A 25,599-nucleotide genomic window follows, 5' to 3' on the forward strand; every position below is an offset into this window, starting at 1 on the left:
TAGAAATAATTTGAAAACACAAAAAAGTCATATATGTATATATAGCGTCCCGAATCGAAAACGTTCAAAACGTAAGAAAATTGCTCAGTGGACAAACTTGCAAGACATTTGATTTGTTAAAAAACGAAGTCATTTCGACTTAACAGCTTATCAAAAAGTATGTTATCGTATTGTGGGGTGAGAGCACAATTACGAAAAAGCACTGTTTTATATGCTACAAATTGAATATTTAATAAAATGACGTTGAAACTGACAGTGTTTTTGTAAAAAGCGGCGAAATTCGACATTGGACAATCTTGCAAGACATTTTCCCGAGGCCAATGCGTTTTTATTTGTGGTGCGAGTGCTGTAAAATTCCGGATTGGAAATGGTCTATCTAAGCTTATTTGTAGGAATAATTTATAAAAACAAAATTTTATATCATCTGATATTCTAAAAAGCGATAAATTTTGATAACTTAGCATTTTCAGAAACCTGACCATGGCGAGGATTATTCATTTTTTTTAAATAAATTTTTACCGTTCGATCAACACAAAAAACCGCAATGGCGTCATAAATTATATTAGACGTTTATCATTCATGCGAATTTTCGCGGATTTTAAACTTTTTATTAGACCACAAAAAATCCCGCAAAAGTTATTTTGCGAATAATTTGTTACGTCTGACACGCATATTTTTGACGTTTTTGGTAATATTTGTATCATTATTTGAAACTATTATGAAAAGTTAAAGAATATTTTTAATATTTTTGGAAACAGTAATACCTGCCTCATCTATGGATATAAATTTCATAAAGCTGAACTAGTCAGTTTTCATAGAAAGACTATTTATCAAATTGCTCTGTCGCATTTCACGGCATTAACGCAATAACGTGCTTAACGTCTGTAACAGTAATTATTTCCGAACAAAAATGTTCTCAGCTAAGTTCCCCAACTACATAGATCTTCGTTAAACGGTTTAATCAGTGTTTTGCCTTTTGATTTGAATGGTGGCATTTCAAACGGACATGAAGTAGATATTGCACTAAAAACATAAAGGATAAAGGATGCATTCTAACGTATGGACAATATCCACTATGTCTAGATTGAACTATAGACTAAGGCTAAGGTAGCACCAAATCAAAAATGTTGTGCGGTTGTATTGAGATTCATGTAGAAACGACTTTGAATTCATGTTAAAAATACAAAGACAAATAAAGCACCATAGCATGATTACAAATAAAATAAGTTTTATACAAATAAATCAAAAAGTTTGGAGCAATTTAAGATAAATCTATAAAAAATGTTTACTTATTTATAAATTGAGTAGGATTGAATTTGAAATCATTTAAGTAGACTAGCAGCTCATGCATTTTTTTAATACATCATATTCTATATATTTATTTATCTCATGAGATTTTTATTTGTAGATCAGTGTCACAAACAAACGTGAAAATCATGCCTCTATGTCCTAATGAAAATGTAGACGCGTCCAATCCGAAGTATCCCAGTGCACTCTGAGGTAGATCCATAGAATATGAAAAGGGTATTTTTTAGTGAACATTGCGTTGAACATGTCTTAGTTTTTACGTGTTAGTAGAAAATATTTTTAACATTATAATGCTTCATATTTTATTATTTACCTACTGATTTATCTACTGATAGGATTTATATCTAAAAAAAATCCTCAAGTGTCAAAGTGTGCTCGATCCTTAGAATATTTGAAGAGATTTTTTACTGAATATTGCGATAAACACTTTGTTTTTTGTTCTTTTTTTATATAAGTATGGTAGTCAGTTCGTTTTCTCGTTTGAATTGTTATACATGGTCATTTTATAGCTGACTATGTGGTATGGGTGGGCTTTGCTCATGGTTGAAGACTGTACGATTACTTATAGATGTTCATTGATCATTGTTTCACACCTGAAGCATGTTGATTACAAGTAAATCAGCCCTTATTCACACACGAAGCGTGTCATCAATTAACCGTTATCACAACAACTTCACACCTGATCTAACCTTTCTGCATGTACGTTTGCACAATATTTTAAAATGTATATTTCATCACAATACTACTATCATTTTATACGTAGTGACAAAAATTATACAGTAGCACATTTGGATTGTAAAAGTATGAAAGTTGAAATAAAAATTAAGCCAATATTTAGAAGAATTACGAGAGACGTATTAAAAAAAACTAGTATCACTAATATTTACACACACATTGTAAGAGTTTAATCATAAAACATTTTTACAAGGCTTTATTGCTATTAATAATAGTAATATGGGTCCTACAAATACAGCTTTTTGAAATAAATACTCTCATTGGCCCCAAAACATGGACCCAATAACAGGATTAGGGAAAATATTATTGAGATACACAATTTATATATCGAAATTCTGCATGGAACACTTTTTTCTGTTATATATTTGACTACATTTCTAAAAAGATATATATAAAATAACAATTGTACTTCAATTTTAAAAAGATAAAAGATATGATAACATTTAGCAAAGGGCCCTTGTTTATTTGCCACAATGATTATAACGATTAGCATTTTATAAGCTTATTTTAAAACAATTATGATTGCATTTTATTAACAATGAAAGTTGTTTTTTTATTTGTATTTTGCTATATAATGATATACGAAAGAAAGTTACAATAACTATGCATATAAACTAGATAAATAATATCAAATAAAACATGGTTACGAGTTGGTAAAAATAGGGTACGAGTTGGTGGGGTACGACTTGCCGAAAGTACGAGTTGTCGTGTACCCGGACTTTATTTACATCTTAATTTAACATAAGAACCCAAAAAAATATTTAGATAGTTGCATATCAGAAAATCAAAAGATGACATGCGTAAGAAAAGAAGTGACAGTCTATATATTGATTTTTGTGTTATTCCTACATGTACATGATAGGAAATGGGACCCATGATTATGAATGTAAACGTAAATTATATCTATACTACACATGTATCTATACTATTAAACGAGAAGACCTCATTTTGGGTGTCGCTTCTCTTCTTTCCACAATTAATTAATCATCATGCCTCTATGTCCTAAGGGTACAGTGCATAATTGTATTTGTCATCCATTCATATGATTATTCAGATTGAGTTATTTTGGGTGAAAAACGTTAAAAAAAGACGTCCGGATATGTTTCCGTCATTGGGAGAAATTTTAAGACAGATTAGACTTCTGGTTTGCGTTTTTCTGTATACTTTGAACATACATTAATACTACGAATACAGTGTATTTTCTGTCTTATATCTGTAATTGGACGAAATTTAAGTCAGACTAGACCTCCGGTTTGCGTTTTTCTTTTCACTTTGAAACAAATACAAATACTACGAATAAAGTGTATTTTCTCTCTGATATCATTTTCAAATTTACTATCCACGGCAGACACAGGGTTTATTTAATAGAGAGGGTCTGAATAATATATCAATGACCGCTGTGGATCAATAGAATTGACTGTAAAAAGAAAATACACTTTCGGGACGTCTGGAACGGGGGTATTTAAAATCGAAATTTCAGGATTGACCATTTTGGGATCCGGGATTTCTTTTTTTCGAATTTCGGGATGTCCTTTAATGAATGTTCATAATATACAGATAAGCGCGAACAAAGAAACAAAAAAAGGATTTTAAAAAAAAAAACATTTTCCTGTCCCCAAGTACCTATGACTTTTGATACTTTCCTGAAATTCTCAAGTCATTAAATCTTTTACAAAATTCTTTCTACAACACTTTACATCCTTTCAAATACGCTCTGAATGCCCGCGATTTCGCGGGTGTGTTCTAGTGATATTGATACAAAAAGATGTACATAGTTTTAGTTTTTTTTTTTTTTTTTAATTTTAGACCTTAGTCATGTTAGTATGATTGCTAAACATACAACTCTCCATCATAGCCCAAGTGACATACAAGTCTACAACTACAGGTCACCGTGTAGGCCTTCAACAATGAGCTCAGTTCATTCCACATAGTACATGTAGGTGATGGGAACAAACCCTTTTTTTTGGTGTTTCTGGTTGTGTATTTTGTATCAATCATTTTTCTCTCTTTTGGCAATTTGGTATTCCACTTTTATATTGACACCACACAAATCCCAAACAATATGGGAAAAGTTAACATTTATGAAATCTAAATTTTATATGAAAAGGGTGGGGTAACAGAACCCCAGCGGCACCCCTATCAACTAAGTACATGTATGGAAGTGCCCTACAAGGGTGTATATATATACCTGTATAGAGGGAAAATACTTCTATAGTGGGATAAGATTATTCTTCTATGGAGGGATATATTTCTTAACCCTTTTCGCCGATGAGTCCCGGTTTACCTGGATTCCCACTTCAGACTGCTGACGATGAGTCCCGTTTTACCGGGATCGGAATACATCTTTTATATTTTCCGCTCAAAACAGTGCAAACATGAGTTATCTTTCTTTGATGAATACCCGGATGAAAGTGTAAACATGGAACTTCTGTTTGTTGAAAACCGTGTCAAAATCAGAGGAAATTTACGGAATTTACGAGAATTTGAAATGAGGGAACATTTTTTTGGAAAGAATATGGAAGAATTGAAGCCAAAATAGTATACATGTACTTTTTGGACATAAAATGTCCTTTAATATACAAAAAACTAGTGTGAGAAATTTGTACAGTCTCACAATTTTTTCAAAATTTTGCCGTTATGGGTTTATAAAAAAGTACGATTTGGGGGCAAATAGCAGAATTTTGAGAATTTCACATAAATAATGCTGAAAAATTGAAAATTTGAATATTTTATGAGGAAAAAATTATCAAAACATAAAAAAACGTGAGCATGGTGTTAGTGAATGAAAAAAATACACAAACAACTACAAACAAGTTTTTATTGACATTTATTATGAAGATCTCCTACTTGTAAAAGTAGCCAGGGAAGCCATCGTCTCAGAGAAGCTTCTGTCTGGGCGGCAATCAGTGAAAGGGTTAAGACCTGATTTAAACCAAAACAGGACAAATAAGCATTTTCTACTTATTATGGCAGTAACCTGCAATATTTAATATACATGTACATTGTACCAATTGATGTAAATGTACTTAATTTGATATGCACATGCCCAGTTTACTGCTAAACTGATTGAATATACAATTTATTGTTTATTGGGGGTGGTAAAGGAGGCTCTGAACACAAAAACACATGAAATAAAAGGTCATGACCAGTATTTGAGAGAGCAATACTGTTTACTTTTTTTAAAGTTTTAATATGGTAATTTTATTAACTTCCTGGTTAAAATGGAAAATAAAACTTGAACCATTTACTCAAGACAAATATCGACCCTGTACATTTCAGAAATACTAAACAGTTATTAAATTTAATTTAATTTATTCAAAGTTTGACACATGTTTGATAAATTGCTTTTGATTTTTTGTTAAATTTAAGCACCATTACATAATTTTCAATCTCGGAAAAATATACAATTTGAAATATGGTAGATTTATTTCAGGACCTCTTTTGTGGGTACTAGACAACTGGGAACCTATTCCATACCAGTAATTACACAGGTGACAATAAAGGTTATAGGAATAAAATACATTGTATTGTCATTCAAGTATCTACCGTACATGTACTCTCAAATATGCAATACAATTAAAACTTATTTTTTTCATTTCAGACACAAACTGCATGTATTTCTATGGGTTGTGCACACACTACAAGTTATATTAACACAGCTCTTATTAGAATAATTGCTCAGTATTACTAAACTTAAAGGAGGTCCATCAGTTGAGAAAATCAGAATTGGATTGAAGAAGATTGAATCTGATGAAATTATTATATTTAAATATGACTTTATCAGTATTTCAAGACTTATAAACAAGAATATAAGTGTGCTGCAATTACAGAGGTTAAATAGGAATAAATTGTATTTCAATCTATCCATATTGACTACAGACATGACAGAGTTAAAAAATTGAAAAAATGGATAAAAAAGAAATTAAAATCTTTCATGCTTTTGATATTGAAAGGGACAATGATTCAGAATTGAATAGCATGACAGAGGAAAATGAACCTATTCGTTTAGGAAAAGAGATCCACATAAAAAACTGGAAGGAAAATCACTCAAAGTTAGAGATGGCTAACGATAATTCTAAGAGAAAATCAAAAAGAAAGAATCATCCAAGTCGAAGTATTGTGAAATATCATTGCTATGAATGTAGCACAGACTTTGACAATGAACAACTACTCAAAGAACACAATGTAACATGTAGCTATAGTGTCCCTCCAGATTCAGTCATGGAAATTAAACAGGAACCTGAAAGTGACAATGAATCTAAACTTTATTCCATTGACATGATTGATCAAAATGATAAAGTTGATAAATATGGAAAAAAATTCAATTGCATTGATAAAAATGAAAAAGTGGATAAATATGGAAAAAAGTTCAAGTGTAGTTTGTGTGGTAAACGATACCAACGTGAAAATGGTTTAAAAGGACATTTGAGAACTCAGCATGGTCAGAATTTGTTTACTTGTGGCAAATGTCCCAAATCTTTCATCACAAAGGCTGATTGTATTGAGCATGTACAGATCCATAGTGAAGAGAAACCTTATGTATGTGATGTTTGTGGAAGAAGATATGTATTGAGAGAATCATTGATGAGACACACTAGAGTACACGATACAAAGACAGCATATACTTGTCATGTTTGTGGTAAAGCATTTGCTGAAAATATCAGCTTAACAAGGCACAAGACTATTCATACAGGTAAACGATACATACATGTACATTGTATTTTAAGCAAAATGAGCTGATATGCATGTTGTTTAATGATACAATTTCATATTTAAAATATTCACAATTATAATACATGAGTACAAGGATGCTTATAAGTTCAAATATACGGTATATAGATTCTACCACTGCATTGAGTGTAATACCATATTTATTCACTCAAGACAGTTAAATTTTAAATGTTTCTCTAACGATTTTTAAACAAGATGAAGGCAATCATATTCCTTCTTTTCGAATGATCTGCTAAAAGATGTGTTCTTTCTATGTGACGTCATCAGGCATGGTCGCCTTTTTTCATGCCGTCACAAAAGGACATTCAGAGGAAAGCAAGAAATTTCAACGTCATAATCGGATTTTAGCCAATGAAGAACTGAGATTAAACGAACCACACGTTGTTTAAATTTTTTTTATACAATGGGTGCAGAAAGGGATAAATTGACGAAGAATTAGAGAAACTTGTAAATTACTGACTGAATTAATATATTGTGTACTGTTGCTTGTCTTTTGGTCTTTTTTTTTCTATAGATCTATTTATAAATTATTCTTACTTCAAGTCTTGTAACTAATTTAAAATCTATAACTTGTGCCGTATGATGGCCCATATCTATTATTTTTATTGATATAAAGTTCCCTGGCCAAGGACTCTATATACATTTGTACATGTTGTATAAAATAAGGAAATTATGTATCTCTGATATTACTTTTCATGAGTTAATGTGAAAAGTTCAGATAAAAGATAACGAATTAGACAAGGTTGGCAAAAAAAGCGGTCAATACTAGTATTGACCATGCCAGTGGTAAATACCGGTATTTACCGGGAAATACCGGCAAATACTGGTCGATTGAAATTTTGAGTGGTCATTACTATAAAAACCTCTATCTACTTGGTCAATTATAATTACAATTAATAATTAATTTATATAGAAGGTGTTCAAATCATTTTTAATGCTTTAATTTTGAATTCTATTGTTAATTCAAACAGGAATCTATATTGATTAATGTGAACATAATATTATAGTTAAAGGATAAAAACTTTTTGTCCCTTAACTTCAAATTTTCATTTCCAGCATGAAGAAGGTTTTTATCTCACAGTTAAATAGCTATGGACAAGAAATAATTTATTGTTTAGGAGAGTCTTCAAATATCAATTTTATTACTTTCAACCCATGTACTGTCAACTTTTATTGGAGGCTGTTGTTTTAGTAATTAAATTTTCACACCTAGCAATACCAGGTGATAGGTAAAAAGACCCATGTAACTTCATTTACCTGTAGTTTTATTTACCTTTAGTTTTAATTACCTGTAAAATCATACATTTTGAATAAAAATTCATGTATTTAAACATGTTAAAATAAAATATAAATTTGTATATATATATATATATATATCTTAAGTATGTTATATTATAATTCATAAAAACTAAATTTTAAATCAGTGACAGTAAGAAAAAGTGTTATAGATGTATAAAACATCAAATTCATTAATTTTATAAGCTGACACATTATATTTGACTTTTTATCAAGATTTTACTTCAATTATTAGTAGAAACAACCATGAACATTTCAATTGACCAGTATTTGCCAGTATTTACCACTTGGGTAGTATTGTCCGGGGCGGTAAATACCGGTAAATACCACTGGTAAATACCAGGGGTGGTATTTACCGCCCAACCTTGGAATTAGACCAGTTGTCTGAGCTGTTTTGAATTATGATAGAAGTTTTTGAATAAATTTGGTGCACATTTGTGCATTGATATGAAAGTGGATTCCAACACTTTTTTTTCAAACACATTTTTTGTATAACGTTAACTGTTTCTTTCCTACTTAGGCATCAGCCATCTACATGTACATGTATATGTACTTCACTGATGATGTACATTGTAGCTTGGTCAGCCAACATTTGTATGGAATGTAATTTAAAATATTTTTTGGGTAGATATTTCTTTATTTAAATAAAAGAGAAATAATAAAAAATGTACTAAAATTATTCATGACATTAATGTTTCTTTTAATATCTCATTACAGGAGAGAAGCCCTATGCCTGCACTGTATGTGGAATTGGTTTCCGTGATCCCAGTACAATGAGGAAACATCTGAAACGTCATAATACTGAAAAAACGTTTGAATGTGAAATTTGTCAGAAGAAATTTGCTAGCGAGTATGACAAACGAAAACATGTCAAAATACATATTAAGAATGAAGATCGGCAGTTCAAATGTGAATATTGTGGTAAAGGGTTTTATTTAGTCGCAGCCTATAAAATACATCTCAAAGTTCACACTGGCGATAAATCTAATATATGTGATATATGCCATAAAGGGTTCGCAGACCCAAGGAACTTAGCGGCACATAAACAGATACATACAGAAACCAAAGGTCTCCATTGTGATCATTGTGGACAGACATTCCGATGGCATTGTAATCTAAAACGTCACATGAATGAGATATGTCTAGGAGGAAAACCACTCAAATGCAATACTTGTTTAGCAGAATTTACCGACAAAGCAGCTCTTATTGATCATTCAGAAACACACCGAAAGGATAAACCTTATAAATGTGAAATGTGTAATATTAGGTTTGCCTATCGTAGATCATTGGTCTATCATGAACAAACTCATATCAATTATAAACCATACAAGTGTCTTTTATGTGATCATGTCTTTGCACACAAAAAATCAGTAACAAGACACATGAAGGTCCACAATAAAGGGCAAGAGAATAAAGTGATTGTAGCACAAAGTAGTGATGAAAATATATCACACATTAAAGACATTACAAAGAAAGACATTGAAAAAGACCTGAATGAGTGTCGAAAGGAGATAGAAGAATACATAAATGAGTGTAAGAAGGATGAAGAATACACAAATGAGTGTCAGAAGGATGGAGGATACCCAAATGAGTGTCAGAAGGATAAAGACTACATGAATGAGTGTCAGAAGGATGAACAAGACACGAATGAGTGTCAGAAGGACGAAGAATACACAAATGAGTGTCAGAAGGATAAAGAATACATGATTGAGTGTCAGAAGGATGAAGAAGACACGAATGAGTGTCAGAATGGCGAAGAATACATGAATGAGTGTCAGAAGGATGAAGAATACATGAATGAGTGTCAGAATGGCGAAGAATACATGAGTGAGTGTCAGAAGGACCAAGAATACATGAATGAGTGTCAGAAGGATGAACAAGACCTGAATGAGTGTCAGAAGGATGAAGAACACATGAATGAGTGTCAGAAGGACGAAGAATACATGAATGAGTGTCAGAAGGATGAACAAGACGTGAATGAGTGTCAGAAGGATGAAGAATACATGAATGAGTGCCAGAATGACCAAGAATACATTAAAGATAAAAATAATGGTTTTGATGTTGAACAAACAATGTACATCCTGAATATTTAATAGTAAGGGCATCCAGATAAGAAAGTGATAGGGAAACTGTTTGATCAAAGAAATTACACACCCTAATATTGTTCATGAAAGTAAGCACCACAACAGTCGGTAATTATCAGTAAGAGATTTCTCTGAATATGTGCCCTCCGTATAAACATCCAACCAGAATCATGGACATCAACCACGGATATCATTGGAATTGGATCTCAGATTACTGTCTTGCTAAGCAATAGGAAATAGGGACTAACTAAGATATAAATTTTGGTCACAATGAATATTGTACTATGCAGTTTATTGCAATCACAAAAATATTCAAGCATACATACATGAAAAGGAAACATTCACCATTAAAAAATCCCTGAATTGTTTTATAATTATTTACTTTCATTTGTGGTGACTTATTTATAGGTCCATTGGGCTGGGTGCTCTAATATTTATCATATAATATATGTCTATAATCTGTACATATTTACACATATGCACATGTCACTATAATAAATAATTTACTTACTTTACTTATTTACTTATACACTAAGAGAACTCAGCTGTATATAGAGATAAAATTGAGAATGGAAATGGGGTATGTTTTACACTCAGCCTTTAATATAATGGTATATAGTTCTTTATTATTGGTATACTTTTGAAATACTATTTTAATAATGACCTGAAATGACTTTAACTCTGCCAGAGAAAAATGTCATTCCTAATTCCAGGCCAGAGTTAAATGTCATTCTTATTCTAGGCCAGAGTAAAATGTCATTCCTAATTCCAGGCCAGAGTTAAATGTCATTCTTATTCTAGGCCAGAGTAAAATGCCATTCTTATTCTAGGTCAGAGTTAAATGTCATTCTTATTCTAGACCAGAGTTAAATGTCATTCTTATTCAAGGCCAGAGTAAAATGTCATTCTTATTCTAGACCAGAGTAAAATGTCATTCTTATTCTAGACCAGAGTTAAATGCCATTCTTATTCTAGGCCAGAGTAAAATGCCATTCTTATTCTAGGCCAGAGTTAAATGTCATTCATATTCTAGGCCAGAGTTAAATGTCATTCTTATTCTAGGCCAGAGTTAAATGTCATTCTTATTCTAGGCCAGAGTTAAATGCCATTCTTATTCTAGGCCAGAGTTAAATGCCATTCTTATTCTAGGCCAGAGTTAAATGTCATTCTTATTCTAGGCCAGAGTTAAATGTCATTTTTATTCTAGGCCAGAGTTAAATGTCATTCTTATTCCAGGCCAGAGTAAAATGTCATTCCTAATTCCAGGCCAGAGTGAAATGTCATTCTTATTCTAGGCCAGAGTTAAATGTCATTCTGATTCTCGGCCAGAGTTAAATTTCATTCTTATTCTAGTCCAGAGAAAAATATCATTTTTATTCCAGGCCAGAGTAAAATGTAATTCCTAATTCCAGGCCAGAGTTAAATGTCATTCTTATTCTAGGCCAGAATTAAATGTCATTCTAATTCTAGGCCAGAGTTAAATGTCATTCTTATTCTAGGCCAGAGTTAAATGTCATTTTAATTTTAGGCCAGAGTTAAATGTCATTCTAATTCTAGGCCAGAGTAAAATATTATTTTTATTCCAGGCCAGAGTTAAATGTCATTCTTATTCTAGGCCAGAGTTAAATGTCATTCTTATTCTAGGCCAGAGTAAAATACCATTTTTATTCCAGGCCAGAGTAAAATATCATTCCTAATTCCAGGCCAGAGTTAAATGTCATTCTTATTCTAGGCCAGAGTTAAATGTCATTCTTATTCTAGGCCAGAGTTAAATATCATTCTGATTCTAGGCCAGAGTAAAATGCCATTCTTATTCTAGGCTAGAGTTAAATGTCATTCTTATTCTAGACCAGAGTTAAATGTCATTCTTATTCTAGGCCAGAGTTAAATGTCATTCTTATTCTAGGCCAGAGTTAAATGGCATTCTTATTCTAGGCCAGAGTAAAATGTCATTTTTATTCTAGGCCAGAGTTAAATGTCATTCTTATTCTAGGCCAGAGTTAAATGTCATTCTTATTCCAGGCCAGAGTAAAATGTCATTCCTAATTCCAGGCCAGAGTGAAATGCCATTCTTATTCTAGGCCAGAGTTAAATGTCATGCTAATTCTAGGCCAGAGTTAAATGTCATTCTTATTCTAGGCCAGAGTAAAATGTCATTCTTATTCTAGACCAGAGTAAAACGTCATTCTAATTCTAGGCCAGAATAAAATGTCATTCTTATTCTAGGCCAGAGTAAAATATCATTTTTATTCCAGGCCAGAGTCAAATGTCAGTTTTATTCTAGGCCAGAGTTAAATGTCATTCTAATTCTAGGCCAGAGTTAAATGTCATTCAAATTTTAGGCCAGAGTAAAATGTCATTCCTAATTCCAGGCCAGAGTTAAATGTCATTCTTATTCTAGGCCAGAGTTAAATGTCATTCTTATTCTAGACCAGAGTTAAATGCTATTCTTATTCTAGGCCAGAGTAAAATGCCATTCTTATTCTAGGCCAGAGTTAAATGTCATTCTTATTCTAGACCAGAGTTAAATGTCATTCATATTCTAGGCCAGAGTTAAATGTCATTCTTTTTCTAGGCCAGAGTTAAATGTCATTCTTATTCTAGACCAGAGTAAAATGCCATTCTTATTCTAGGCCAGAGTAAAATGCCATTCTTATTCTAGGCCAGAGTTAAATGTCATTTTTATTCTAGGCTAGAGTTAAATGTCATTCTTATTCTAGGCCAGAGTAAAATATCATTTTTATTCCAGGCCAGAGTAAAATGTCATTCCTAATTCCAGGCCAGAGTGAAATGTCATTCTTATACTAGGCCAGAGTTAAATGTCATTCTTATTCTCGGCCAGAGTTAAATGTCATTCTTATTCTAGTCCAGAGAAAAATATCATTTTTATTCCAGGCCAGAGTAAAATGTCATTCCTAATTCCAGGCCAGAGTTAAATGTCATTCTTATTCTAGGCCAGAATTTAATGTCATTCTAATTCTATGCTAGAGGTAAATGTCATTCTTATTCTAGGCCAGAGTTAAATGTCATTTTAATTTTAGGCCAGAGTTAAATGTCATTCTAATTCTAGGCCAGAGTAAAATATTATTTTTATTCCAGGCCAGAGTTAAATGTCATTCTTATTCTAGGCCAGAGTTAAATGTCATTCTTATTCTAGGCCAGAGTAAAATATCATTTCTATTCCAGGCCAGAGTAAAATGTCATTCCGAATTCCAGGCCAGAGTTAAATGTCATTCTTATTCTAGGCCAGAGTCAAATGTCATTCTGATTCTAGGCCAGAGTTAAATGTCATTCTTATTCTAGGCCAGAGTAAAATGTCATTCTTATTCTAGGCCAGAGTAAAATGTCATTCTTATTCTAGGCCAGAGTAAAACGTCATTCTAATTATAGGCCAGAGTAAAATGTCATTCTTATTCTAGGCCAGAGTAAAATATCATTTTTATTCCAGGCCAGAGTAAAATGTCATTTTTATACGACCGCAAATTTTGAAAAAAATTTCGTCGTATATTGCTATCACGTTGGCGTCGTCGTCGTCGTCGTCGTCCGAATACTTTTAGTTTTCGCACTCTTACTTTAGTAAAAGTGAATAGAAATCTATGAAATTTTAACACAAGGTTTATGACCATAAAAGGAAGGTTTGTATTGATTTTGGGAGTTTTGGTCCCAACATTTTAGGAATTAGGGGCCAAAAAGGGCCCAAATAAGCATTTTTTGGGTTTTCGCACTATAACTTTTGTTTAAGTTAATAGAAATCTATGAAATTTTGACACAAGGTTGATGACCACAAAAGAAAGGTTGGGATTGATTTTGGGAGTTTTGGTTTTAATAGTTTAGGAATTAGGGGCCAAAAAAGGGTCCAAATAAGCATTATTCTGGGTTTTTCGCACAATAACTTTAGCTTAAGTAAATAGAAATCAATGAAACTTAAACATAATGTTTATGACCACAAAAGGAAGATTGGTATTGATTTTGGGAGTTTCGGTCCCAACAGTTTAGGAATTAGGGGCCAAAAAGGGACCCAAATAAGCATTTTTCTTGGTTTTCGCACCACAACGTTAGTATAAGTAAATAGAAATCTATGAAATTTAAACACAAGGTTAATGACCATAAAAGGAAAGTTGGTATTGATTTTGGGAGTTTTGGTCCCAACAGTTTAGGAAAAAGGGGCCCAAAGGGTCCAAAATTAAACTTTGTTTGATTTCATCAAAATTGAATAATTGGGGTTCTTTGATATGCCGAATCTAACTGTGTATGTAGATTCTTAACTTTTGGTCCCGTTTTCAAATTGGTCTACATTAAGGTCCAAAGGGTCCAAAATTAAACTTAGTTTGATTTTAACAAAAATTGAATCCTTGGGGTTCTTTGATATGCTGAATCTAAATATGAACTTAGATTTTTTATTATTGGCCCAGTTTTCAAGTTGGCCCAAATCGGGGTCCAAAATTAAACTTTTTTGATTTCATCAAAAATTGAATAAATGGGGTTCTTTGATATACCAAATCTAACTGTGTATGTAGATTCTTCATTTTTGGTCCCGTTTTCAAATTGGCCTACATTAAGGTCCAAAGAGTCCAAAATTAAACTAAGTTTGATTTTAACAAAAATTAAATTCTTGGGCCTCTTTGATATGCTGAATCTAAACATGTACTTAGATTTTTGATTATGGGCCCAGTTTTCAAGTTGGTCCAAATCAGGATCTAAAATTATTATATTAAGTATTGTGGAATAGCAAGTCTTTTCAATTGCACAGTATTGTGCAATGGCAAGAAATATCTAATTTCACAATATTGTGAAATAGCAAATTTTTTTTAATAAGAGTTATCTTTCTTTGTCCAAAATAGTACGCAAGAAATATCTTATTGCAAGAATTTTTTTTAATTATACAATGTATATTCACTTTTTACTACCAACTGATAAATTTAAATAATCTTTACCATTCAGTGATAACAAGCAGTTTTTTTACATTTTATTTACAGTTTATTTTATGATGTATTTAAATGAGTAGTTATTGTTGCAAACTCCATTAGAATATTTTAATTGAGATTAGTTTTTGGAATAAGGGAAAGGGGGATGTGATTAAAAAATTGGGTTCAATTTTTCTCATTTGAAATTTCATAAATAAAAAGAAAATTTCTTCAAACATTATTTTGAGAGGATTAATATTGAACAGCATAGTGAATTGCTCTAAGAGAAAACAAAAATTTTAAGTTCATTAGAACACATTCATTCTGTGTTAGAAACCTATGCTGTGTCAACTATTTAATCACAATCCAAATTTAGAGCTGAATCCAGCTTGAATGATGTGTCCATACTTGCCCCAACCGTTCAGGGTTCAACCTCTGCGGTCGTATAAAGCTACGCCCTGCGAAGCATCTGGTTATTCTAGGCCAGAGTTAAATGTCATTCTAATTCTAGGCCAGAGTTAAATGTCATTCTAATTCTAGGCCAGAGTAAAATGTCATTCCTAATTCCAGGCCAGAGTTAAATGTCATTCTTATTCTAGGCCAGAGTTAAATGTCATTCTTATTCTAGGCCAGAGTAAAATGTCATTTTTATTCTAGGCCAGAGTTAAATGTCATGCTAATTCTAGGCCAGAGTTAAATGTCATTCTTATTCTAGGCCAGAGTAAAATGTCATTCTTATTCTAGGCCAGAGTAAAATGCCATTCTTATTCTAGACCAGAGTAAAACGTCATTCTAATTCTAGGCCAGAATAAAATGTCATTCTTATTCTAGGCCAGAGTAGAATATCATTTTTATTCCAGGCCAGAGTCAAATGTCAGTTTTATTCTAGGCCAGAGTTAAATGTCATTCTAATTCTAGGCCAGAGTTAAATGTCATTCTTATTCTAGGCCAGAGTAAAATGTCATTCTTATTCTAGGCCAGAGTAAAACGTCATTCTAATTATAGGCCAGAGTAAAATGTCATTCTTATTCTAGGCCAGAGTTAAATGTCATTCTTATTCTAGACCAGAGTTAAATGCTATTCTTATTCTAGGCCAGAGTAAAATGCCATTCTTATTCTAGGCCAGAGTTAAATGTCATTCTTATTCTAGACCAGAGTTAAATGTCATTCATATTCTAGGCCAGAGTTAAATGTCATTCTTTTTCTAGGCCAGAGTTAAATGTCATTTTTATTCTAGGCCAGAGTTAAATGTCATTCTTATTCTAGGCCAGAGTAAAATATCCAGAGTAAAATATCATTTTTATTCCAGGCCTGAGTAAAATGTCATTCCTAATTCCAGGCCAGAGTGAAATGTCATTCTTATACTAGGCCAGAGTTAAATGTCATTCTTATTCTCGGCCAGAGTTAAATGTCATTCTTATTCTAGTCCAGAGAAAAATATCATTTTTATTCCAGGCCAGAGTAAAATGTCATTCCGATTCCAGGCCAGAGTTAAATGTCATTCTTATTCTAGGCCAGAATTAAATGTCATTCTAATTCTATGCCAGAGGTTAATGTCATTCTTATTCTAGGCCAGAGTTAAATGTCATTTTAATTTTAGGCCAGAGTTAAATGTCATTCTAATTCTAGGCCAGAGTAAAATATTATTTTTATTCCAGGCCAGAGTTAAATGTCATTCTTATTCTAGGCCAGAGTTAAATGTCATTCTTATTCTAGGCCAGAGTAAAATATCATTTCTATTCCAGGCCAGAGTAAAATGTCATTCCGAATTCCAGGCCAGAGTTAAATGTCATTCTTATTCTAGGCCAGAGTCAAATGTCATTCTGATTCTAGGCCAGAGTTAAATGTCATTCTTATTCTAGGCCAGAGTAAAATGTCATTCTTATTCTAGGCCAGAGTAAAATGTCATTCTTATTCTAGGCCAGAGTAAAACGTCATTCTAATTATAGGCCAGAGTAAAATGTCATTCTTATTCTAGGCCAGAGTAAAATATCATTTTTATTCCAGGCCAGAGTAAAATGTCATTTTTATACGACCGCAAATTTTGAAAAAAATTTCGTCGTATATTGCTATCACGTTGGCGTCGTCGTCGTCGTCGTCGTCCGAATACTTTTAGTTTTCGCACTCTTACTTTAGTAAAAGTGAATAGAAATCTATGAAATTTTAACACAAGGTTTATGACCATAAAAGGAAGGTTTGTATTGATTTTGGGAGTTTTGGTCCCAACATTTTAGGAATTAGGGGCCAAAAAGGGCCCAAATAAGCATTTTTTGGGTTTTCGCACTATAACTTTTGTTTAAGTTAATAGAAATCTATGAAATTTTGACACAAGGTTGATGACCACAAAAGAAAGGTTGGGATTGATTTTGGGAGTTTTGGTTTTAATAGTTTAGGAATTAGGGGCCAAAAAAGGGTCCAAATAAGCATTATTCTGGGTTTTCGCACAATAACTTTAGCTTAAGTAAATAGAAATCAATGAAACTTAAACATAATGTTTATGACCACAAAAGGAAGATTGGTATTGATTTTGGGAGTTTAGGTCCCAACAGTTTAGGAATTAGGGGCCAAAAAGGGACCCAAATAAGCATTTTTCTTGGTTTTCGCACCACAACGTTAGTATAAGTAAATAGAAATCTATGAAATTTAAACACAAGGTTAATGACCATAACAGGAAAGTTGGTATTGATTTTGGGAGTTTTGGTCCCAACAGTTTAGGAAAAAGGGGCCCAAAGGGTCCAAAATTAAACTTTTTTTGATTTCATCAAAATTGAATAATTGGGGTTCTTTGATATGCCGAATCTAACTGTGTATGTAGATTCTTAACTTTTGGTCCCGTTTTCAAATTGGTCTACATTAAGGTCCAAAGGGTCCAAAATTAAACTTAGTTTGATTTTAACAAAAATTGAATCCTTGGGGTTCTTTGATATGCTGAATCTAAATATGAACTTAGATTTTTTATTATTGGCCCAGTTTTCAAGTTGGCCCAAATCGGGGTCCAAAATTAAACTTTTTTGATTTCATCAAAAATTGAATAAATGGGGTTCTTTGATATACCAAATCTAACTGTGTATGTAGATTCTTCATTTTTGGTCCCGTTTTCAAATTGGCCTACATTAAGGTCCAAAGAGTCCAAAATTAAACTAAGTTTGATTTTAACAAAAATTAAATTCTTGGGCCTCTTTGATATGCTGAATCTAAACATGTACTTAGATTTTTGATTATGGGCCCAGTTTTCAAGTTGGTCCAAATCAGGATCTAAAATTATTATATTAAGTATTGTGGAATAGCAAGTCTTTTCAATTGCACAGTATTGTGCAATGGCAAGAAATATCTAATTTCACAATATTGTGAAATAGCAAATTTTTTTTAATAAGAGTTATCTTTCTTTGTCCAAAATAGTACGCAAGAAATATCTTATTGCAAGAATTTTTTTTAATTATACAATGTATATTCACTTTTTACTACCAACTGATAAATTTAAATAATCTTTACCATTCAGTGATAACAAGCAGTTTTTTTACATTTTATTTACAGTTTATTTTATGATGTATTTAAATGAGTAGTTATTGTTGCAAACTCCATTAGAATATTTTAATTGAGATTAGTTTTTGGAATAAGGGAAAGGGGGATGTGATTAAAAAATTGGGTTCAATTTTTCTCATTTGAAATTTCATAAATAAAAAGAAAATTTCTTCAAACATTATTTTGAGAGGATTAATATTGAACAGCATAGTGAATTGCTCTAAGAGAAAACAAAAATTTTAAGTTCATTAGAACACATTCATTCTGTGTTAGAAACCTATGCTGTGTCAACTATTTAATCACAATCCAAATTTAGAGCTGAATCCAGCTTGAATGATGTGTCCATACTTGCCCCAACCGTTCAGGGTTCAACCTCTGCGGTCGTATAAAGCTACGCCCTGCGAAGCATCTGGTTATTCTAGGCCAGAGTTAAATGTCATTCTAATTCTAGGCCAGAGTTAAATGTCATTCTAATTCTAGGCCAGAGTAAAATGTCATTCCTAATTCCAGGCCAGAGTTAAATGTCATTCTTATTCTAGGCCAGAGTTAAATGTCATTCTTATTCTAGGCCAGAGTAAAATGTCATTTTTATTCTAGGCCAGAGTTAAATGTCATGCTAATTCTAGGCCAGAGTTAAATGTCATTCTTATTCTAGGCCAGAGTAAAATGTCATTCTTATTCTAGGCCAGAGTAAAATGCCATTCTTATTCTAGACCAGAGTAAAACGTCATTCTAATTCTAGGCCAGAATAAAATGTCATTCTTATTCTAGGCCAGAGTAGAATATCATTTTTATTCCAGGCCAGAGTCAAATGTCAGTTTTATTCTAGGCCAGAGTTAAATGTCATTCTAATTCTAGGCCAGAGTTAAATGTCATTCTTATTCTAGGCCAGAGTAAAATGTCATTCTTATTCTAGGCCAGAGTAAAACGTCATTCTAATTATAGGCCAGAGTAAAATGTCATTCTTATTCTAGGCCAGAGTTAAATGTCATTCTTATTCTAGACCAGAGTTAAATGCTATTCTTATTCTAGGCCAGAGTAAAATGCCATTCTTATTCTAGGCCAGAGTTAAATGTCATTCTTATTCTAGACCAGAGTTAAATGTCATTCATATTCTAGGCCAGAGTTAAATGTCATTCTTTTTCTAGGCCAGAGTTAAATGTCATTTTTATTCTAGGCCAGAGTTAAATGTCATTCTTATTCTAGGCCAGAGTAAAATATCATTTTTATTCCAGGCCTGAGTAAAATGTCATTCCTAATTCCAGGCCAGAGTGAAATGTCATTCTTATACTAGGCCAGAGTTAAATGTCATTCTTATTCTCGGCCAGAGTTAAATGTCATTCTTATTCTAGTCCAGAGAAAAATATCATTTTTATTCCAGGCCAGAGTAAAATGTCATTCCGATTCCAGGCCAGAGTTAAATGTCATTCTTATTCTAGGCCAGAATTAAATGTCATTCTAATTCTATGCCAGAGGTTAATGTCATTCTTATTCTAGGCCAGAGTTAAATGTCATTTTAATTTTAGGCCAGAGTTAAATGTCATTCTAATTCTAGGCCAGAGTAAAATATTATTTTTATTCCAGGCCAGAGTTGAATGTCATTCTTATTCTAGGCCAGAGTTAAATGTCATTCTTATTCTAGGCCAGAGTAAAATATCATTTTTATTCCAGGCCAGAGTAAAATGTCATTCCGAATTCCAGGCCAGAGTTAAATGTCATTCTTATTCTAGGCCAGAGTCAAATGTCATTCTTATTCTAGGCCAGAGTTAAATGTCATTCTGATTCTAGGCCAGAGTTAAATGTCATTCTTATTCTAGGCCAGAGTAAAATGTCATTCTTATTCTAGGCCAGAGTAAAATGTCATTCTTATTCTAGGCCAGAGTAAAACGTCATTCTAATTATAGGCCAGAGTAAAATGTCATTCTTATTCTAGGCCAGAGTAAAATATCATTTTTATTCCAGGCCAGAGTAAAATGTCATTTTTATTCTAGGCCAGAGTTAAATGTCATTCTAATTCTAGGCCAGAGTTAAATGTCATTCTAATTCTAGGCCAGAGTAAAATGTCATTCCTAATTCCAGGCCAGAGTTAAATGTCATTCTTATTCTAGGCCAGAGTTAAATGTCATTCTTATTCTAGGCCAGAGTAAAATGTAATTCTAATTCTAGGCCAGAGTAAAATGTCATTCCTAGTTCAAGAAAAAAGAGGAAAGGAAGAAAAATGTAATTGAATTGTGACTTTAAAAAAGCAGAGGATAAATATATGAAATAAAAAACGGACACAAAATGACCAAAAAGAAAAACGCCAATCAAAAACATTGCTGGAAAACTGAAGAATAAACACAAATTCAACATAAAAATCCAAAATGAACTCGGATGGTATAGAAGGGTAGTTCCATGTCTTTTAATGTTACACCTAGTTATAAAATAACTGATTGATTGTTGCTTGATAAACGTCAAAATGTCATATACTGGATAGGCACTGTGTTTGCCATTTGGCAATTGACTGGCGGTTTTCTTGTTTACCTTGGAGTTCGTTTTTCTCTCTCTATGATTTTGCAAATCTTCACTTTGGTTACAATTAATTTTTCATAGACTATATTTATTCTTTTCGTTTAAAGAGAGTAAAGTTTCAAATCAAATTCGTAGAATTCAGAACTGGAACGGGTGATATGTCAAATTGAAAGACACAACAACACGACCTAAGAGTAAAGAAAACACGTCAAGACCACCAATGAGTCTCCGACACAGCTAAAAAAATCAGCACCAGGGATGGGTTTTAATTGTCCCCTAAACAATTGTATATACTAGTTCATGGTGAAATGGACGCCACACTTACCCCGAAACATATATATGAAGCACAATTTAAAACCGACCAGAATAACAAAGGCTAGATGTTTCCCACTTTCGACAGGCGCTTAATGGAAATGCGATATGGGTTAAACATGTTTTCTAAACCCCGGAACTTAACACACACACACACACACACATAACTATGCGCACAGTAAAACCCAGTGTAAAAGAAGTCCGAATCCAATGTTACAACAAGTGAGACCGGGAGGTAAGAGAAGAAATTCAGCAAAGGACTGCAGTTAGGTATTCTGACCCGGGGGTGGTGTGTGTTACTGACAATTCTTTTGGGTATAGCTATGCCGATAGCACTTGCCAAATTATACCTTGTTCTAACCAGAAACATTGAAAAACATTGAATTTCCCTGTTTTACTGTGCTGACATGAATTATCATTGATATGGTCATATTTATACATTAAATGTTTACCAAACTTTTGAATATTTGAAATACTTAAGCTTTACTTCCTCAGGAATAGCTTACCTTAGCTGTATTTGACAAAACTTTTAAGAATTATGGTCCCCAATGAAATTCAACTTCATATTTTATCTGGCCTTTTCAACTTTTTTGGATTTGAACGTCACCGAAGGGTCTTTTGTAGACGCAACGCGCGTCTGGCGTAAATAAAAAATTTAATCCTGGTATCTATGATGAGTTTATTTATCTAAACAGAAATACCACAGGCACTTGTCTCAAAAAAAATATTCCTATATACCTTAATATAACACAAGGTACTTAACTATTTTTTTTTTAAAAATGACACCTAGTCCCGAAATCCCGTTATTTTTTTTATTTCTCGGTTGTCAAACCTACTTAAACTTAATATGCCGTAAATCTAAATTGATTTATCTACACAATGGTATATGACACGACTATCAATGTTGTCAGGATCATTAGTAGCAGGCCTCAGAAGTCGGTCAACGGGATGTTTTTTTTGCATTCGTTTAAGCTTTGGCAACACCCAGTCCGCATGTAATTTTATACTGGTTTCTCATTGGTCAATCGTCTGGCTAAAAATAAATGTAGGAAATTTTGGTCAATTTATAACTCTACATTAGTGTCGTTGTATACACGTGTGTTTCATAAAAAACTTATTTAGATTTGTTTCACATAATCTGTAAAGCATTTACAATAAAGATAATAATTCATAGTCAGAGGAAAGCTGACATTTTTTATTTTTATTATTTTCTTAAATAATTCAATCACTGCGGGCTGGGTGTTGCCAAATATTGAGACGAATGCAAAAAAACATCCCGTTGACCGACTTCTGAGGCCTGCTACTAAAGATCCCGACAACAATGATAGTCGTGTCATATACCATTGTGTAGATAAATCAATTTAGATTTACGGCATATTAAGTTTAAGTAGGTTTGACAACCGAGAAATAAAAAAAATAACGGGAATTCGGGACTGGGTGTCATTTAAAAAAAATAAAATAGTAAGGTACCTTGTGTTATATTAAGGTATATAGGATTTTTTTATTTGAGACAAGTGCCTGTGAGAAATACCGAAAACACATTCCCCCTGTTCTACACAGAAATATCGAAATATTTATCAAAGGTACCGTTTCATCTACATTAGACTCATCAGTGACGCCCAGATCAAAATAGTTATACAGCAAAACAAGTAAAAAGTTGAATATCATTGAGCACCCAAAATTCCAAAAAGTTGTGCCAAATACGGCTTCGGTAATCTACTAGTATTCCTGGGATAAGAAAAATTAAATCCTTAGTTTTTCGAAAAAATTAAAGTGCAGTGACAGGGAAATAATAAAAAGCCCATAATTATAATTGATATTCATGTCAACACCGAATTGCTGACTACTGGGCTGGTAACCAAGAACCACCTTCAAAAATACGAATAGAAAGCAGTTAAAAGGTAGAACGTAGTAAAATCAAATAAGGAACAAATAAGTATCGAATATAAAGTAACAGGATCGGTTGAGCACAAACACGTATACATAGGTGATAAAAGGGTAATTTTACCTCAACAAATTTAGAACATTACCAGAGATAAAGAATATAAAGAATTAAAAGGGGGAAGGATATAAAAAATTTAATAAGTAACGAATAAGGAATAAGTTGAATAGGTAACGAATATGGCATAATCATTGAAAAGTAACGAATAAGGAATAAGTAACGAACATGTAAGGAATAATAAATAAGTAGGGAATAAGTAATAAGTAACGAAAAAGGAATAAGTAACCAACTTGACGACCCTGTTCTGGACACGCAAAAATATATATATATCCGGTTTAAGACACGCTCAGAAAATCTATGATCATGTGTGATCCTGTTCTAGACAGTCTCAAAGAGAATAGATGTGGTTCTAGACCAGGGATCTTAACCGTAAACAGTCGAATAAACGATCCTGTTCTTAACAAATACTTGTTTAAAAAAAGACCCTGTTCTCACAAGCAGGTTATGAAAAAGCGACCCTGTTCTAACCAGCAGGACATAAAAAAGTGACCCTGTTCTAACCAGCAGGGCATGAAAAAGTGACCCTGTTTTGCGGAAACTCGTACCACTAAAAATATGGGAAGTGAACCCCCGGGATACTGACATCTTTTGAAAAATAATCAAAATCCCTCCTGCACATGAAAGGGGTTAGTATCATGCCATAATAAATGATAAGAGAATAAATATTTTCTTTCAAAAGATTTGACTTTTTGTATTTGGATTATAGAAACAATAAGTTCTTAATCAAAAAGGCAATATAATATTATAACCAAGAGAAAAGTGCAAGTTTTCAAATTCAAAGGGGAGCCAGCATATATACATAAGCTGGGTGCGCGAACCGAAAATCCCTTTGAAATATCAGAATAAATTGGGTTAAATTACTAAAAATAACATTTAAAACCATTACAAGGTAAACTGAATGAAATAAAACTCCATTCACCAAGGCAAATATTTTGATTACATGTCCTTTACCTTTGTAGTGTTTTACGTGACTTTTATTATATATGATAATATATATGAAATGAGACAAATAAAGTTAACATATAAGCTTTCTTTGGAAAATTGAGCATCCACATATTTGTCGTGAGTATTTTTTTTTATCAATTTTTAAATTTTGTTTATTGTCTTTAAACATTTACAAAGTTTGTGGCAATGCAATAAACTCATCATAGGTACCAGAACTAAATTATATATATACGTTAGACGCGCGTTTCGTCTACAAAAGACTCATCATTGTCGCACGAATCCCCAAAAAGTTGAGAAAAGCCAAATAAAGTATAACGTTGAAGAGCATTGAGATCCAAAATTCCTAAAAGTGTTGCCAAATACAGCTAAGGTAATCTATGCCTGAAGGCATACAAGTTGTACAAGTTAAAACAAAGAATAAACTATATAAAAAAACCCAACAACAGCAGAACAGTTTACACGTAAGTGATAATTTACCATAATACAAATTGAATGTTCAAATTATAAACCCTTGACATTCACCCACAGGCACCCGTCTCAGAAAAAAATTCCATGTGTGTTATATAAAGGTATATATGAGACGACTGCCTGTGCCTTCAACGTATGTTAAGGTAGCACAACACAAAGACTTCCACTCCCAATCAGACAAATTTTAACTGATGTAATTCATTTCATCCTTCTTTATATTTTATAAATGAGGTACCAAAAGAAAGAAGAAAGTTTAATCTTTCAAATTGTGATAATTTCATTATGACATAATTAATTCCATAATCAATTGTTATGTAATTAGTTGCTATATTGTGATGTCCATACTTGAATGAATTTAGCTTCTTTGTTATTAATAGCATCCCAAAATATTTTATAGATTCTTGAACAACACAGCTTGACCTCCAAAACGGTGTCTCAGATTTCCAACAACATCAATAGAACAAATTTTATACCCAATTGAATTTAGTGATCTCTTATGAATTGATTTTACAAACTTCATTGAAGATTTTATTATATGAGAAAATGAAATACAATAGGAAAAATCTGAGACACGGTTTTGGAGATCAAACTGTGTTGTACAAGAATCTATAAAATATTTTAACTATATGGCTCATAGTTTTAGCCCAAATGAGACCTTTAATTGTTAATGCCATTTGTTTTTGTGAAAGATTAATTCATTGACAATTAATTACACCCCATTTTCTTTTTTATATTATAAATTTTCGTCACAGTGATGGCTAAATTCATGCTTGTTTTAAAT

General features: G+C 32.5%; 1 protein-coding gene across 1 annotated transcript; it reads left to right on the forward strand.

Annotated features, from left to right (window-relative positions):
* The first annotated feature begins 2,776 nt into the window (after window positions 1-2,776).
* Window positions 2,777-10,631, forward strand: LOC134711844 (zinc finger protein 431-like). Its single transcript, XM_063572776.1, has 3 exons — window positions 2,777-2,843; window positions 5,645-6,736; window positions 8,788-10,631. Exons 2-3 carry the CDS (start codon window positions 5,950-5,952, stop codon window positions 10,161-10,163), a joined length of 2,163 nt encoding a protein of 720 aa, XP_063428846.1. The 5' UTR covers window positions 2,777-2,843; window positions 5,645-5,949; the 3' UTR covers window positions 10,164-10,631.
* Window positions 10,632-25,599: the final 14,968 nt, after the last annotated feature.

The sequence above is a fragment of the Mytilus trossulus genome, chromosome 3 (assembly GCF_036588685.1).
Source record: "Mytilus trossulus isolate FHL-02 chromosome 3, PNRI_Mtr1.1.1.hap1, whole genome shotgun sequence".
NCBI classification, from domain to species: Eukaryota; Metazoa; Mollusca; class Bivalvia; order Mytilida; family Mytilidae; genus Mytilus; species Mytilus trossulus.

What these genes read in the sequence shown, in the direction of transcription:
- LOC134711844 (XM_063572776.1), top strand. Translation starts at nt 5,950, where the DNA reads ATGGATAAAAAAGAAATTAAAATCTTTCATGCTTTTGATATTGAAAGG. An exon ending in GCACAAGACTATTCATACAG is followed by an intron (nt 6,737 to 8,787) that starts GTAAACGATACA and finishes ATCTCATTACAG; the next exon opens with GAGAGAAGCCCTATGCCTGC.